General features: G+C 39.7%; 1 protein-coding gene across 1 annotated transcript in view; it reads right to left on the bottom strand.

Moving 5' to 3' along the window:
- Window positions 1-15,805, bottom strand: part of LOC120746782 (voltage-dependent calcium channel subunit alpha-2/delta-3-like) — a 36,303-nt gene that overhangs the window by 19,808 nt on the left and 690 nt on the right. Inside the window, exons 2-11 of the mRNA XM_040052273.1 lie at window positions 14,696-14,777; window positions 12,948-13,166; window positions 11,396-11,512; window positions 9,592-9,651; window positions 4,298-4,460; window positions 3,605-3,736; window positions 2,019-2,079; window positions 1,339-1,489; window positions 1,049-1,123; window positions 856-945 (exon numbers count right to left, since the gene is read on the bottom strand). Of these exons, the coding sequence (XP_039908207.1) occupies window positions 856-945; window positions 1,049-1,123; window positions 1,339-1,489; window positions 2,019-2,079; window positions 3,605-3,736; window positions 4,298-4,460; window positions 9,592-9,651; window positions 11,396-11,512; window positions 12,948-13,166; window positions 14,696-14,777 (1,150 nt within the window). The remainder of the gene's footprint in view (window positions 1-855; window positions 946-1,048; window positions 1,124-1,338; window positions 1,490-2,018; window positions 2,080-3,604; window positions 3,737-4,297; window positions 4,461-9,591; window positions 9,652-11,395; window positions 11,513-12,947; window positions 13,167-14,695; window positions 14,778-15,805) is intronic.

The raw sequence follows: 15,805 nt of genomic DNA, 5'->3' as shown, positions 1-15,805 counted from the left end.
TTCTCAGCTTTACTCTCATCCATCTCACCAGGCCTCGGTATAAATGCTGCAGAGCTTGTCAAGTGCAAAGAGTTTCTCTGTGATTCGGTCTATGATAGGATGCATTGTGACTTTATTCACTGTGCAGCGGTGTAACAGTGAATTTCGATGGTAAGCTACGGGCTACCTGATTACCATATTCATTGCAGAGCTTTAATTAATCTGACAAATGCAGAGGTAAAAGCTGCGCTCCCTCAGCTTCAGCAGCACTGCCAAAGCTTGCCTGAAAACAGGGAGATAAAAGCAATGCGGCGTGGCTCCTGGCCTTATCTTCTTTGTGTTCCAATCACACGTTATTAATCATTGACGTTAATTAGAGCCATTAATCACAGTTCAGAATAGATGTGTCTGTGTTTGGAGGGTGGAACGGGGATTGCAATGGAGCATTTCGGTGGGCGGCACACCTCCCAAATGCTCGAATATATTTGACTAGAGTGTGCTACTTTTTATGATTAGCTCGGTGTTGTACTTGGAGCACATTCTGACAGTGAAAACAAATGTGGCTTGTAAAATGAAAGTTTCCCTTGTGTTCGGGTCAAATGGAGCACTTGAATTAAATGAGAACGAAGAAGCATTTGTCTTGTGTGAGCACGTGCAAAAATTCATTACTTTTATGTCAAATTAATCAATAAATGAATTAAACTTTTTATAATAAAATTACAAATGCTAATAATCCAACATTAAAATGCAATCAGAAAATCAGAAGCTGTTTCACCTCCTTTGTAATAAGTTAATTTATTAGAGTATAGACTGAGAGGATGTTTGAAAGATTTGTCATTAAATGTCAGGCACAGTTTTTTTTTTACTGGAACTTACATCACTCAGGATCATGAAAGCTTCAGTCAGGGCTTCACCAAGCAGTCCGATCCCTTTGGCAAACAGCTTGTCCAGATGTTCACGGAAATGCTGACACATAACCACAAAAGTGGAAGAAGAAGTTTTTCAACTTTAGCTGCGTGAATTCGACCTGCTGCGAGACATATATTCATTAGTTTTAATAGGGACTCACGTCTTTATTGGTTCTGTCGGCCCGGACCAGCGTACCATTCAAACAAGGCTCCACATAGTGGATCTCCTGATTATACTGTGGGATTATAACAACCATTTAAACAGAAGAGATTTAAATAACCAATCTTTGTTTTTCATGGATGACTGCGCTCCAGTTATGCCAAATACAAGAACATTGTAGAAACATCTAAAAATGTGTTCATTAAAGTAACAGAGAGGGCCTGAGATTACACAGGAATATGAGAATCATTAATTTAAAGAAGTAAATAGTTTGTTTCGACTTTAACTTACAGCAATTATGTTGAAGAAGTCATCATCTCCCAGTGTGTCTAATATGGAGGAAACAGTCTGTCTGGCGATGGTAAGCCTCAGCCCCTTCATACTTCCACTAACATCAACTAAGATCACAACATCCTTGGGAGACGTAGCGGCCTGAATGTACCTGTGAGACAGCGTTCACTTAAAGCAGGGGCGTCAAATATTTTAATATATGGACCTTGTCTAGTTCAATTTAATCCAAAGGGACTAGGAAAAACCATCTATTATAAACAAAGTGTCTTTTTTTCTTTTTAGTGCAAAAAAAAAAGTAAAGGTACATTTTGGAAAAGTGTCAGTTGTGAGTGTGAGTGTCTTTAAAAATTGAATGCAATTAGTGTCTTCGATTTCCCACATCTAGTCCATCTGCTGTAATTGCATTCATTGTGCATTACAAATAATAGCAGTTGAGCTACAAAGGCACAAAACCTTCGCATGTAATTGCAGCTAAAAAAAAACTTTCAGATGATGCCAAGATCTAAAAATAAACTTTTGAAATGTCTTCCTTTGTTTATGTAATTTTGACCTCCTCACACCAGGGATAGTAGGAATATATATAAGATGACTTACACACTTCCTTGGACAAATAGACTAATGACTTCTAGAATCTAGAAGCTGTGTGATGTGCAAAACTTCTCAGGTACATGCAGGCTTACCACTTCCGATTTCTGCAGTCGAAGCCAATGACGCCATGCTCATCTGGATGCCACTTAACTCCTGGGGGGCAAATTCAGACAAATCAGAATTGGCAGAATTTTAAAGTAATAAAATAACATTGCTTCACAGAGAGCAAACACAAGCACACTGACAGGATATATTAATATGTAACAGTAATCAAAATATAAGTTCTTCATCTGTCAAGCCCTTCAGTAAGACACAGCATACTACATTGTTCCAGTTACAGATCATAAAGAGTCACACTTTAGTGCACTGGCTAATAAGCTACATATTGGGAGGTTTGTTAAATATGGTGTTCACCTTGCATGAATCTACATAAAAGACTGATAATGCACTATATTTTTAAAGCCACCAGATTTGTGAGGGGGAAAAAAACAAAGCTCTCCCACTATCAAATTTAGCCTGTGGGTGAATTTCTCTGAGCCACTGAGTGCTACTGTTGCCAAAAAACTATTAAAAAGACATTACAAGCTGCATTGTTGCAGTGGGCAACATGTTCCCTCGTTATGATGAACACACTCAGTGTGGCTTATCTCGAGTCAGTCCCACATTAACCATCCTGATGCAGTAGACTCACGAGGCTCATCAAATCTGGTTTAATCTAAGGATAAAAACACTCACCACAAAATAGCTGTTGAGACCTATTTATTTAAAGTTTAAAAGCTGCAGTGCTTGAAAAACCAATGACACTAAAAGACTCGACATCTCTGCAAAAACTGAAAGCTCTAAAAGGATAGCTGGGTCTGAATTAATTAAATTTTAATTTGATATTTGTGAAGATATGAAAAGACATGAAAAACACACAGATGTTTGGCCATGAACAACAGCCACACACAAATATATTTGTCTTCTCAGTTAGTTTCTTTAACAGAAACCAAAAACACAACAATTTGCTTGTCTTTTCATATTTAAGAAGATCCAGAAAAAAATGAACAATCAGGCTGAAAATATTAAAAGTTAATATCTGTTTATGTAAATTTCTTTCCTCATTTAATGCAACGTGTTCCCAAAACAAAGAGCAGTATTGTGGAGTGAGTAATAAAAACATGAATACATATATTAGCAAAAGACTGATGAGAAACATTTGGCCTTTAAAGATTCCCCGTTATACATTAATCACATAAAGCCTACATCTGTTAACAATCTCAAAAGGCATTTCTCATCACTGCAGCTTCTCTACAGTGAACAGGCAGCCTGTTTTACATCAGCGTAACCGTCTGAATAACATCGTCTGGATCTAAGAGATGTTACTGAGTGTGGCTGCAGACCAACTCTGGCAAATTCAGATTAATTGCAGTCTGTATATATGCATCCTCTCTGATGGTCTGTAAAATTACAACATTAGCCAAATTACCCCTTTAGTAATTCAAAATCATTTGTTCTGATCAGTTTTTTTTTTCACTGACAGTTGAGAGCTCCCATGGGATGCTCTTTCTCTCTCTCTCTCTCTCTCTCTCACACACACACACACACACACACACACACACACACACACACACACACACACACACACACACACACACACACACACATGCAGACTGACAGACAGATTGGCAGCACTCACCAGGGTACTGTCTGAAGAAACCTTTGGCACTCCCAAAGTACTGCCAGATAAGCGTTGGATCTCTTTCATAATTATCTACAAACACTTTATTCAGGGCCTCAGACCAGTAAACCCCGTTCACTATGTCAGGATCTGTATATGGCGGCCACAGGGACACACACACACAGGCATGGTGAAAGAAAGGAGAAAAAGAGAGAAAAGTAAATTAAATGGTGATAATGGTAACCATTCTGGTCACCATTACCGAGTGCATGGTTGACCTTTGTCCCTTATTGACCCCCCTGAAAGAGATACAATGCCTGTGACTAAATCATCCCTCCCTTCCTCCTGCTGGGTGACTCCCCTTTTGTGCTGTAAACAGAGAGTTATGGGGAGTCCATTAATGCTGAACAAAAGCCACACAAGCAATACACGGGAAGAGGTGAGAACAAGAAGCGACAGAGCAGCTACCATATGGGCAGCATCTTTCCAGAGCAGACTGCTGCTGCTTTCTTGTTATGTCTGGGCTCATATCGATCACCTATCTCCACTTCGCCCAGCCTGTCACACTGATACAGCTTCAGCTACCATTTCTCACTTTCACCACTTACTTTCCTCCCTCCCTCTCTCCTCCCCATTCATCAGCTTCCTGTAGGTGAATATCACTCACATAATCCTGAATTTAAGGCAGCCGCAGGCAACAGGAATACACACCTTTGTTGTACATGTTGGTGGGCACCTGGACAACACTGAGGCTGAGGTTGACTGAGAGGTTATTGAAATGGTAATTGGGCTCCAGGAGGAACTCTCCTCCTAGCTCCACATTATTGCCCTCCTCATCCACTTCATTGATCAGCACAGCATTGAAGTATTCATACTGCAAAAAGAGCAGACACAACAGATATTAGACATACAGATATGTTAACCAAAGCCCACAAAAACAAAGACAGAACAGTTACTGCACACACAAGACAATAATAACAATATTTATGTTCATATTTAAAATATGTAGTGGGGGAAATAATTATTTTATCCACTGCTGAATTTGTAAGTTTGTTCACAAAGTATATGAAGAGTCTAGAAGTTTTATGGTAGTTTCATTTTAATCAAGAGAGACAGAAAATCAACCACAAATCCAGAAAAAATACATTGTATAAAAGTTAGAATTTAATTTGTCATTTAGTTAAATACGTACCTGATCCCCGTCGAGCCAATCAGATTAGCTATTTGCCCATGTGGCACACAGATTACAATCAACCAATTACAGATACACCTGATCTCAACTCATTATGTATATAAAGCAAACTTGTACACAGAATTTCAACCTCTCAACCAATATGGGCAAGACCAAAGAGCTGTCAAAGGATGTCAGAGACAAGCTTGTAGACCTCTACAAACTAGCTACAAGACTATCAGCAAAAAACTTGGTGAGAAGGTGACAGCGGCTGGTGTGATTATTTAGAAATGGAAAAGATCTAAAATGACCATAAATCGCCTTCTGTCTTGTGCTCCATGTAAGATTTTGCCTCATGGGGTGAGGATGATCATGAGAAAGATGGTGGATCAGCCCAAACTACAAGGAGCTCATTAATGACCTGAAGGTAAATGAGACCACATTTACCAAGAACACAATTGCTAGCACACTAGGAAGTAATGGATCAAAATCTTGTATCACCTGTAAGGTTTTCCTGCTCAAAAAAAAAAAAAAAATGTTCAGGCCCATATTAAGTTTGCCAGTGGACACTTAATTTGTTCAGAGAAGACTTGGGAGAAAAAGCTATGATCAGATTCGGCTTAATTCAGTTTAGTTTTATTTATACAGCGCCTAATCACAACAACAGTCACCTCAACACACTTTATAATGTAAGGTGGAAATGCTGCAATAGAAAACAGAAAATCCCAACAATCATATAACACCCTATGAGCAAGTGCTTTGGTGACAGTAGGAAGGAAAAACTCCCTTTTAACAGGAAGAAACCTCCAGCAGAACCAGGCTCAGGGAGGGGCGGGGCCATCTGCTGTGACCAGTTGGGGGTGAGGGGAGGCAGACAAGACAAAAGACATGCTGTGGAAGAGAACCAGAGTTTAATAATAACTACTGACTAAACGCAGAAAGGTGTATATACACAGGATTCAGGGTCACCTGATCCAGCCCTAACTATATGCTTTAGCAAAAAGGAAAGTTTTAAGCCTAATCTTAAAATTAGAGATGTTGTCTGTGTCCTGAATCCAAACTTAAAGATGATTCTATAGAAGAGGGGCCTGAAAACTGAAAGCAGGATTTTGAATTCTGGATTTAACAGGGAGCCAATGAAGGGAAGCCAATACAGGAGAAATCTGCTCTCTCTTTCTAGTCCCTGTCAGGACTCTTGCTGCAGCATTTTGGATTAATTTAAGGCTTTTCCAGGGGTTTTTAGGACATCCTGATAATAATGAATTACAGTAGTCCAACCTAGACATAATAGATGCACAAAGTAGTTTTTTTAGCGTCACTCTGAGACAGGATGTTTCTAATTTTAGAGATGTTGCGCAAATGGAAGAAAGCAGTCCTACACATTTGTTTCATATGTACATTGAAGGACATGTCCTGGTCAAGAACGACTCCAGGATTCCTCACAGTGTTACTGGAGGCCAGTGTTATGCCATCCAGAGTAAGAATCTGATGAAATCCAAATCTAGCTCTTTGGCATCAACTCAACCTGCCATGTTTGGAGGAAAGAGAAATGCTTTGGATCTATTTTCTGCTAAGGGTACCAAACTGACGGACCAACGGATAATATCTTGAATGAGAACCTCCTTCTTTTAGCCAAAACACTGAATCACGGATGGGTCTTCCAGCATCTTATCCAGAAAAATTAGGCATCTTAGACCCTAAACCCCAACCAAAATGACCTTTACAAATGTTAACACTCATGTGTGCTCTGTCTACATCTGCAGGTTCCAAACCATGAAACCAAAAGAAAAATTAAACAATGGACACAAATGGCATCAAAAACAGACCTTTCTAAAGCAGATTACAGTTAGCACAGTTGTTGTTTTTTTCTTTATATATATTTCTCAGTTTGTCAAAAAAAATTGGCACTGGATGTGCAAACAAGGACTGACTATGAGTAGAAAGTGAAACCCAACAATTTTTCTGTCCTGTCCTTCACTGCCTGCTGCTGCAGTAAAAAGACTACCTCATCCCGTGTGAGCGGCCTCTCTGTGGCCTCTAGTCCTCATTGTCTGCACTAAGAAAGAGAGCGTGAGAGATGGGGGAGGCAGGGAGGGAGGTGAGATGGGTGATGGACTCTCAACCATCCCTCCTAGGAAGAGGGGGAGCAAGCGGGCATCGTCATCAAGCAGCCTCTGACAGCTCATACCACGCCTGAGCAGCTCTCTGACGAGCTGTGGTGGTGGTGGGGCGGGAGGAGGCGGGGCGGCTGTGGAGGAGGAGAGAAACGTGCACCCTCAGCAGAATTGAGTGCTGTAGAGAGGCACGTTAACCACCAGGGTTATTACTGTAGAGCAGGCCATGGGACACTGCAGCTCTCCGAGACGGCCCGCTGACTCTTACACCACTGCAGTTAGCTGTAGGCCTTACTGCAGAGATCTGCCCTCCATTACAAACAGCTAGGCCTTACTGTATAAGCAGGCTCGACAGCTGCAGCTATCAGGTCTCACTAAACTTTGCTGGATTTAACAGCCCTTAATCTTCACACTACTCTTATCATATAGAAGTTAAAACTTGTTAGTTTCAAAGCTTTTGCTTTGTGTGATGTGATGAGTCAGATTGTTCATGGGGGAAGTGCTGCTTACAACATGAAGTCAAACAGTGAAACACTGTGATAAATTCATTTATAGTAAGTATTTATAGTATAGCATCTTTAGAGATAAACATCACAAAATGGTTCACAATGAAATGCCAGAACAGAAAAACAAAAGTATTACTAGAGAATTAGCATAATTGTATATGAGTGTGATTATACAAACTTAAATCTTTGTGGTGTCTATAAAGAGCTTTGTTGTTTTTGTTGTTTAAATGAAGTGATCCAGATTCAAACATAGTTTTTTAAACCAATGTTAAAACATCTGAAGTAGAAATAAAGGAATTCTCACAAAGCCTTAAAAGTATTTTTAAAAACATGCACAAAGTCAGACTTTATGTTGTTTTAATGTTTAGAGAAATTTAGAGCCTGTATGAAACAATTTTATTGATGTGTCTTGTTATGCATTTGTATTAGGAGACAGAATAATTCTAAAAGAATGATCTTATGAACAATAACTTTATATTGCTCATATTTTAATATTTAATACTTTCTTTTAGGCCTACTGAAAGGAACACTGACACCCCCCCCCCCCCCCCCCAAAAAAAAAAAGAAACTAAATAAGGCTCTACTGTACAAATGTTTCGTTTACACCATCAGACCGGATCCACACACCCTTGAATTGCACTCAGGTCAGCACAAAACATCTGAGTGTCCTGAGACAAAGCAGCTGAGATAAGAGCAGCCAGCTTATCTCACTGTGGTCAGTGAAATGGTGCGTGAAAAATGTGTGGTGTCAGAGGAGGCGAGGTTGGCTGAATGATGCCAAGAGGAGTACTATAATGACATCACATCATTACCGCAGGTGGATATTGAATTTTCCTTATTATTTTTTATGGCCTTTAAGCTGAAATGGCTGTGTGATAGGCCTGTGTGATAACTGTCAAGGGCTTGGATGAGAACTTTTCTTATCTAAGAGTGTGCAACAATTTATGTGTACCAATGCAGCCACGGGAGGATCACGAACAACTGAAAAATAAAAAACAAAAAAATGAAATAAGATCTTCAGATATTTCAGGAAATAATGTTTTTGACAAAAATATAAAGAATGTAATATTTATGTTTCTTTGAAGGGACTCATAAATACATGAATGCATAAAAGATATAGTTTGGTTTGTGGATTATTGCTTTGAGTCTGATAAATCTTCACATTTCCTACAGATCTTATTTCTTAAATATAAAATAGAGGAGGTTGGGGGTATTTAAGTATAAGCCAAACCGTTTCAAATAGGTTAAAGACAAAAATACTTCTTCTTTATTTCACTGGTCATATATTTCTTTTAAGGTAGCATCTCTCCCTCTTGTCCCTCTTGTTTTGTGGATGTGAACAGCAAAGAAATGGACAGGAGAACAAGGTGACAGAATGTATTCATATGATGTAAATGCTTCTATTAACTGTAAAGTGCTCCAGTTATTTCAGTGTTTTGTTGCTCGAGTGGTTTTCCAATCTACAGCCATGGAAGTGAAACAATGCGCCACGCAAAAGAGTTTCATTTATCTCTGTCCAGTGGACGGAGAGAGAGCGAGGGAGAGCGGTAACAAACGCCAGAAATACTGCATTCCCTCTGCAGAGACCAGGGAAGCTCTCAGCGCGCACTGGAAATCCGCAATGAGAGCCGCTAAATAATGTCCCCAACAAAGCCCGAGCGCATGAGCAGATCCTGTGAAGTATAATTAAATTTAGAATGACTTGTCTCCCTTCCCTTTTCTTTCTGGTTAACCTACAGACCGCCCTCTAATAGACTACCTTACCTGAGGGGGAAAATTGGTGGTACTACAAAATATAACACCATGCACAACAACCCGAAGCCCATAATTGTGCTCGCAGAGGGTGAGATCTTAATCTCCACTGCGTTCTAGTTAGTGTTAATTACAGTATGTAAAAGCTTAAAGGCTCTGCAGCCTAATTTAAAAAAAAAAAAAAAAAACATGGTTATGAGTTATGGCAGTATTGGCGCCGCAGCCTTCACTGTGTGAGGCTTGACTTATCAAAGAAACATTATGTATCAAACCGCTGGCAGGACGTCAGAGTGAAGGGCGCTGCCAACGCAATTAAAGACTTTTAGGGCCTATTACCCTTCTCTCACCTTGCAGCCGCTCCTCCCCTCACCAACTAAAAGATGATTCATCGTGATCTATGACAGTGACACGCCACTTTAAAAAAAATCACGTCTTTTCTTTCCTTTTCTTTTGCAGCCTCACCTGCAGGTCGGGATTTTCCTCATGCTGATGATGCGCTTCTTCGGCCGCCTCCACGAGTCGCTGAGAGGAGAGAAGTGTTGCTTAATAAGAGCAAAACTTTTTAAAAAATGCATTACAAACTCTTCCGTTCATACATGGTGACTGTACAGAAACTGTTAAAACACTGCGTAAAACTTGGCGTAGCTTCGAGACTTCCACAAATTTCCCCCGAGGCGTTAACACTCTGCTGCTTTATTTTTTTTTCTGTTTCTCAGACTTGCTGTTTGGACATTGCTCTGCTCCTCGATAATTTCCAAAGCGCAGCGAATGACATTTCACCAAAGAGGAACGTGATCGAGGACCGTAGCACTGCTTTAAATTAAATCTTAAAATGAAATCGGCAGCATGTGAAGATTTCTGTCAGCGCTCTCCAGAACTTACGAAAATGATATGTTCTCAAAATTCAGTCGATTAATTCTTGACTGTCCTCGCAGCATTTTAAAGGGGAAAATGTACATAAAATATAGGCAACTGCTGCAGAGAGCAGGAGCGGAATGATTGATGGAGGCAGGTTGGAACGGGATTTTGATGCCTTTCACCAAAGCAGAGCTAACTTCTGGAATAGATTGATTCAGAGAAATATGCTTGACTCCGGGTTTCCCGGGAAACCGCAGGTAAGCAGGTAATTAACATCTGTCACGCGTGTCAAAACAAACTGCTATATAAACACAACTGCGGCTTTTTCCGCCGACTCCTGAGGATAAATTCAATTGACCCCAAAGCGAGTTCTAGTGGTGTCAGCAGTTGTCGAATAAAAGCAGCAGGAAATAGGTTAAATCTATTTTATTTTATTTTATTATTTTTTTTATTTTTTGTGGTAGGCTTGTGTATGAATGTCTTTTTTCACCCTTAACACTTGAGAACAGCGTCGATTTTCAATTTGGAGCAAAGCGACGACGCAGCCAGACTGAGATAAACCTGAGACTGATTTTGTTTTTGCACGTGTCCGTTTATTTATATATTTAATGTGTATTATTCAGCCGCACTTCAAACTGATTCCAGCCAGGGTTTTTTTTATTAAATTAAATCTGTGTATCCGGTGTCATTTGTGGCCCGAGTTGCCATGAATTATCGCGCACATGGGACAAGGCGCAGGGAGATAAACGTTATCATTTCCCAGCAGTTCGTGCGAGGCGTAGCATTAAAATGGTTACAAGCTCCTGTGCGCTGAGGTCGCAGACAGGCTGCTGCTGTGAGGCTTGACTTCACCTCAGGCCCAGACTGTAACAGACTGCATTCACGACAACACTTCAGATCCACGTAATCTCTCAAAGTTTCTCAGATCGGTGACTACTCTTTTTATTTTCTTCCTGGTATTCACGAAGTTACGTATTATTGTTACCAAAAAAAATGCACATAAAAAAAGCAAAGCCAGCAAAAGTCATTGTGGTCACTGTTACTGAGGATAACCCCTGTAAATTTTCATACTCCCTTTATGAGAAACAAAATAAGCATAAATTGTTGACTTGATCAGACTCCAGATTGTTTCTCAAAGCTAAACTCTGACTGACACAGTTAGAGCTGCTTTTAATTGTCAGGTGCGTCAGAAAACATTAAACGTTGAAGCTCAAGTTAAGTAAATGAGAAGGGAAGAATAAAAAAAAAAATCTTATTTCAGCAAAAAAAAAAAAAAAAAAAAAGAGGAAAGGAAAAAGACTGATTTCACCCCTATCCCATACATGCCCTTACCCTGACAAATTGAAATGAATATATTGTACCATAAATGTATTTTTCTGATAAATAAAAATTCAGTAACACGGCCTACCCTTGTTGCTTCGGCTTTTCTCCGGAACATTTCCTCCATCTTCACAGCCAAGTTCTTGACCACTTTCATACCATCAATCTCTTCCACTCTGACTGACTTTTCAAATTCTTTATATTTCTGAAAATAACCAGAAGAATCATAAAGTGTGGTGCTGACAGGGGCAACAGCTGTGTGTCCTGTAACATGGAGAGCATAGTTTAAACGTAATGAGATCTCAAGACTGATTAACCCATTCCTTAGATCTTACTCAGCATGACAGGGAAAGAAACAGATAATTAACATCTTCTGTGTGTATATTTGTATGCATATTTAAGCCTTATTGTTTCACTGTATCCACTATAGAAATGAGTAAATTGTTAAACAAGGTTTAAAAGCTTTCACAGGTTGGCTGACGGGCTGCGTGCGGCTAGTCTCAGGTGAACATAAAATCCATGCTGGGACACAGAATGACTGATGGTCTTTATCTGGTCTCAGTTACTGGCTGCACATGCCGCATCTTCCTCGCTGATTGGCTGGAGAAGGCCATGTTGGGTGGCCGGGGAGGGGGTGGAGCTGGATCTGAAGGCTATGCATGGTAAGAGGATAATTGAAATGGAGTCAAAGCACAGAAGAAAGATAATAACGTGTCAAGCTTGGGCGACTCTGGGTAATGAACTACACCTCACATAATGCTGATTCTGCTGGATGCACAGGACCTCCAGTGATACAGAACAAAGCCCGTCACAGCTCGAAGGAATATAGCATTACATAATCCCACACCTGCCTGCCACACACACACACACACATACACACACACATGCCAAGTAAAAACAAAAAGCTTGATCCTCCCACACTCTCCAGTCAGCTACTTCATGCACACATCCAGCAATCTTATCTAAAAATAAACACAAGCCACTAAAGGCTCGTAGCACGTCCAACATTACATGTTACGGGGACAGGATATACAAAAAACACACACAAACCAGTACATGAGGCGACAAATTACCTACTGAAAGGAAGAGTGTGGACTTGCAGTGGAGCAGAACAGTTCATTTCACGCCTGTCCTCCTCGCCCCAGCACCCTGAGTCCCCAGTCCTACCCCAGACCCCCACCTTCCTACCTCCCACCCCTCCAAGTCATCAAGTGGAGGTTAAGCCCCATCCATCAAAAACACTCATCACTATTATTGATTAGAGTAATGACCAATGCTTGAGTGCTGGGAGCCGGAAGAGCCAGTCTTTTCCCCCTTCTTTGTGAAATCGGGTAAATCACCATAAAAAGCATCTAATGATCAGCCTTAATGACCAGCCCCTAACGACCCGTCAGTTCCCTCACAGCTCACTGCTTTGTGCTGACTGGTTCAGTACAGCTCTCTCCAGATATGCCTCCATGAACCACAACATAAGCAAAGTGCTTACATACAGACAAAGAAAAAAAAGTATATTTGCAGGGCATCATGAAAAAGTCTTTTTTGTTCCAATTTGATAAAAAAAAAAAATAGAAGGGGAGCTTTATATACAGCTGTGTTTCACTTTCAACCACACATCTTAGCTTAAATTCAAAAGAAGTCACCTCAGAACAAGAAGATCCTAGGCTGGGACCCTGAAGACGTCTTCTAATTGCAGTTTGAACACTCTCTCCATGCTTGCGTGGACTTCCTCTGGGAAGTCCGCCTTCTTCCCACCCTCCAAGACAGGCGGGATTCTTAATCCTGCTGCTGCCCTTGACTGAGGTGGTGCCCTCAGAGCTGGAGTTGACACCTGGACGTGGCGCTGTGATTGCCCACAACTCCTAAAATAGCAATGTGGATCAATGCATTAGTATTAGCAAGAGTCATGCACAGATTCATGTACTTAACAAGAGGAAAGTAAAGGTTATAAACAGCAGACCGGGAATATGGAAGTGTTCTGACAAGAAAAATGGAAACACTGTAATACAGTCCTCTATACCAGTTTTGTAATTAAAGCCTCATATAAATTTAAAGATTTCCCTATTTTTATTGCCACACATATGAAAGGATAACTCGAATATGACACCACCACAAAGAACAGCTTTACGATACAGTGAAAAAGAACCTGAATATTTAACTGTAGCTATACAGCACTGGCGAGCTCCTGCACTGCACCGCATTACATCACACTTAAGTGAGAAGGTCAGGAGAAGGAGTATGCACACTCAAAAACTTACTCAGTAAAAGTTGCTTTTCAGTTTAGAGACACGCGGCATGCTTACAGCATTCATCTCTTCAAGCTAAGCTGAAATTGCTTGTACAACCTTTCAACATACAAAGTTTTTTTTAAACTTTTTTCACTTCAAAATTAGATGATTCAGCAGTTTGAAGTTAGACTAAATATGTGGGAGAATCTACAAGATTTCCAGAGACACAGCCATTAAAACACAGAATGTCCACTTTGACTTGTTAGCAGCAATAAAACATGACTGCATGTTATTTTCCCAAACGCTGGGATTCATAACTGTCATCCTAACATTCATGCAGGGTCTTTACCTTACATCATAAAGCACTTGGTGACTGTTGTAATTCGGTGCTTTATAAATACAATTGAAAAACCCTCACTTGGGTTACTGCAAATAATTTGGTGTTTTTTTCTTTTAAATCTTTTTACCTGAACCCTGTAAAAAAATAATAATTTGAAGTCTTTGCACACAGTGCTATAAGCCTGCACAGCTATTCTGTATTCATGCACAGCTCCTACAGCTGTTTGCTTTGCAGTCCCTGGTTTGGTCACTTTTAAGGGAAACCTGCAGTTTACCATTCATCCCGAATGAACACTGACCACCTTTTTACACCTCAGGCCTGTGACTACAGCGCACACCTCTGCCATCATGTGGTCAGAAAGTTAAATCTACTGCATTGGACCGTCGCTCATTCTCCCGAGGTTTCACTTGTTCATCTTGTCACTCCCCTACACCCTCTATCAAACTCCACCACACTTATTTAATTTGTCCCCTTGTCACAATCATATCCAGAGGTTGAAACTCTTGACTCCAGAGAGTTAACTGGAGACATGAGATGAGAGAGGAATCAGAGCCATGGTTAATGGGCCGTATCATGAACAAATACACACACACACACACAAATGTGTGCATGCGCACAAAAACACATGCACACACATATACACAGAGTGCTCTACCAAGCACACCTGAGTCTCCTCCAGAATAACGCATCAGCATTCAGCTGAGACACGGAAATGTCTCTGCAGTCATTAGATAGCACTACAGCATACAATGGATGTAACTGCATGGCATTCAGACAAAGGAAAAATCCATCCATGTTAAAAAATAACATAAAGGAAATCTACCTTTTGCAGTAGCTGGGAACCAGAATATTTAGCAGATATTGATTTAATTTCTCCCCCAAATGCAGAGGCCCAAAGCTTTACGCTGAGAAAAAAGACAGAAAACGACAAGGCAATTTATCCAACAGTTCTCTACATAAAAGAGAAGAAACAAAATTTAACAAGAAAAGACAATAGAGTAGAGAGTACTTTGAGTATTTAAAATATGAAATCCTTTTGATCTATCATTTTTAAGCTTCCTTTATGAAATAATCAGTGAGATTATTGAAGAAGATTATCATAAACCTTCACTTTCCTGATAAAAGTTTATAATCTGATGATCTAAACTACAGTTATTGAACCTTCTTATATTAAACTGTAAATAACGTCTACGTGGCATCAAAATTTTGCACTGTGAATATTAAATTAACATCATTTCAGCTGACGAACTTGCCTATTTATTCCTAAATGGGAAGTAGATTTATTTAATGATATGCTAATTTTAAAAAGCCCATGAAACACTGAATACATGTTTCAAAAATAATGTGTTGCAGGTCAACTGTCTCCATGTGCAAAACAAACTTTGGTAAAAAAAGATAATCCTTCTAGCGCTTCCCAAATGGTTTCTCAAATATCCAAAGGGGGAGATTTTTTTTTCCTTTGCACAGTTTTTATTTGTTTTCAAAATCTGTCCATTTCACATTAAATTGCACCTTAAATGAACTTGCTAGGAGAAAAAAAGTATTTTTAAAATATTTTACAGATAGATGCACAGCACTAACTTCCATATAAGTGAGCGTTAACTGCAGTGGAAACTAGATTTATTTACATCTTACACTTTATTTTAGATTTTACAGTCTTTGATTTAGACATTTTCAGAACAAATGAAGCTTGGTAAAAACTTATTTCATTAAATTATACAGCATTGAAATAGGTGTCTACAATCTGCTACAAATAGGCCTACAAATAGTTATAACAAAGAAAATGTAAATCACTTGCAGCTAAACAGTTATGTGGGCATTAAATTACTAGATTACACTTGTATAGGACTGGGTGGGGATTCCAGCTATAACACTTCACACTTATGTGTGTTATTATAATGAAGAGTGTGTCTTCTTTATTGCAACTCTTAAA

This window comes from Simochromis diagramma, unplaced genomic scaffold (genome assembly GCF_900408965.1).
Source record: "Simochromis diagramma unplaced genomic scaffold, fSimDia1.1 OVJJ01000389.1, whole genome shotgun sequence".
NCBI lineage: Eukaryota > Metazoa > Chordata > Actinopteri > Cichliformes > Cichlidae > Simochromis > Simochromis diagramma.
This window is presented reverse-complemented; position numbering and strand designations above follow the sequence as displayed.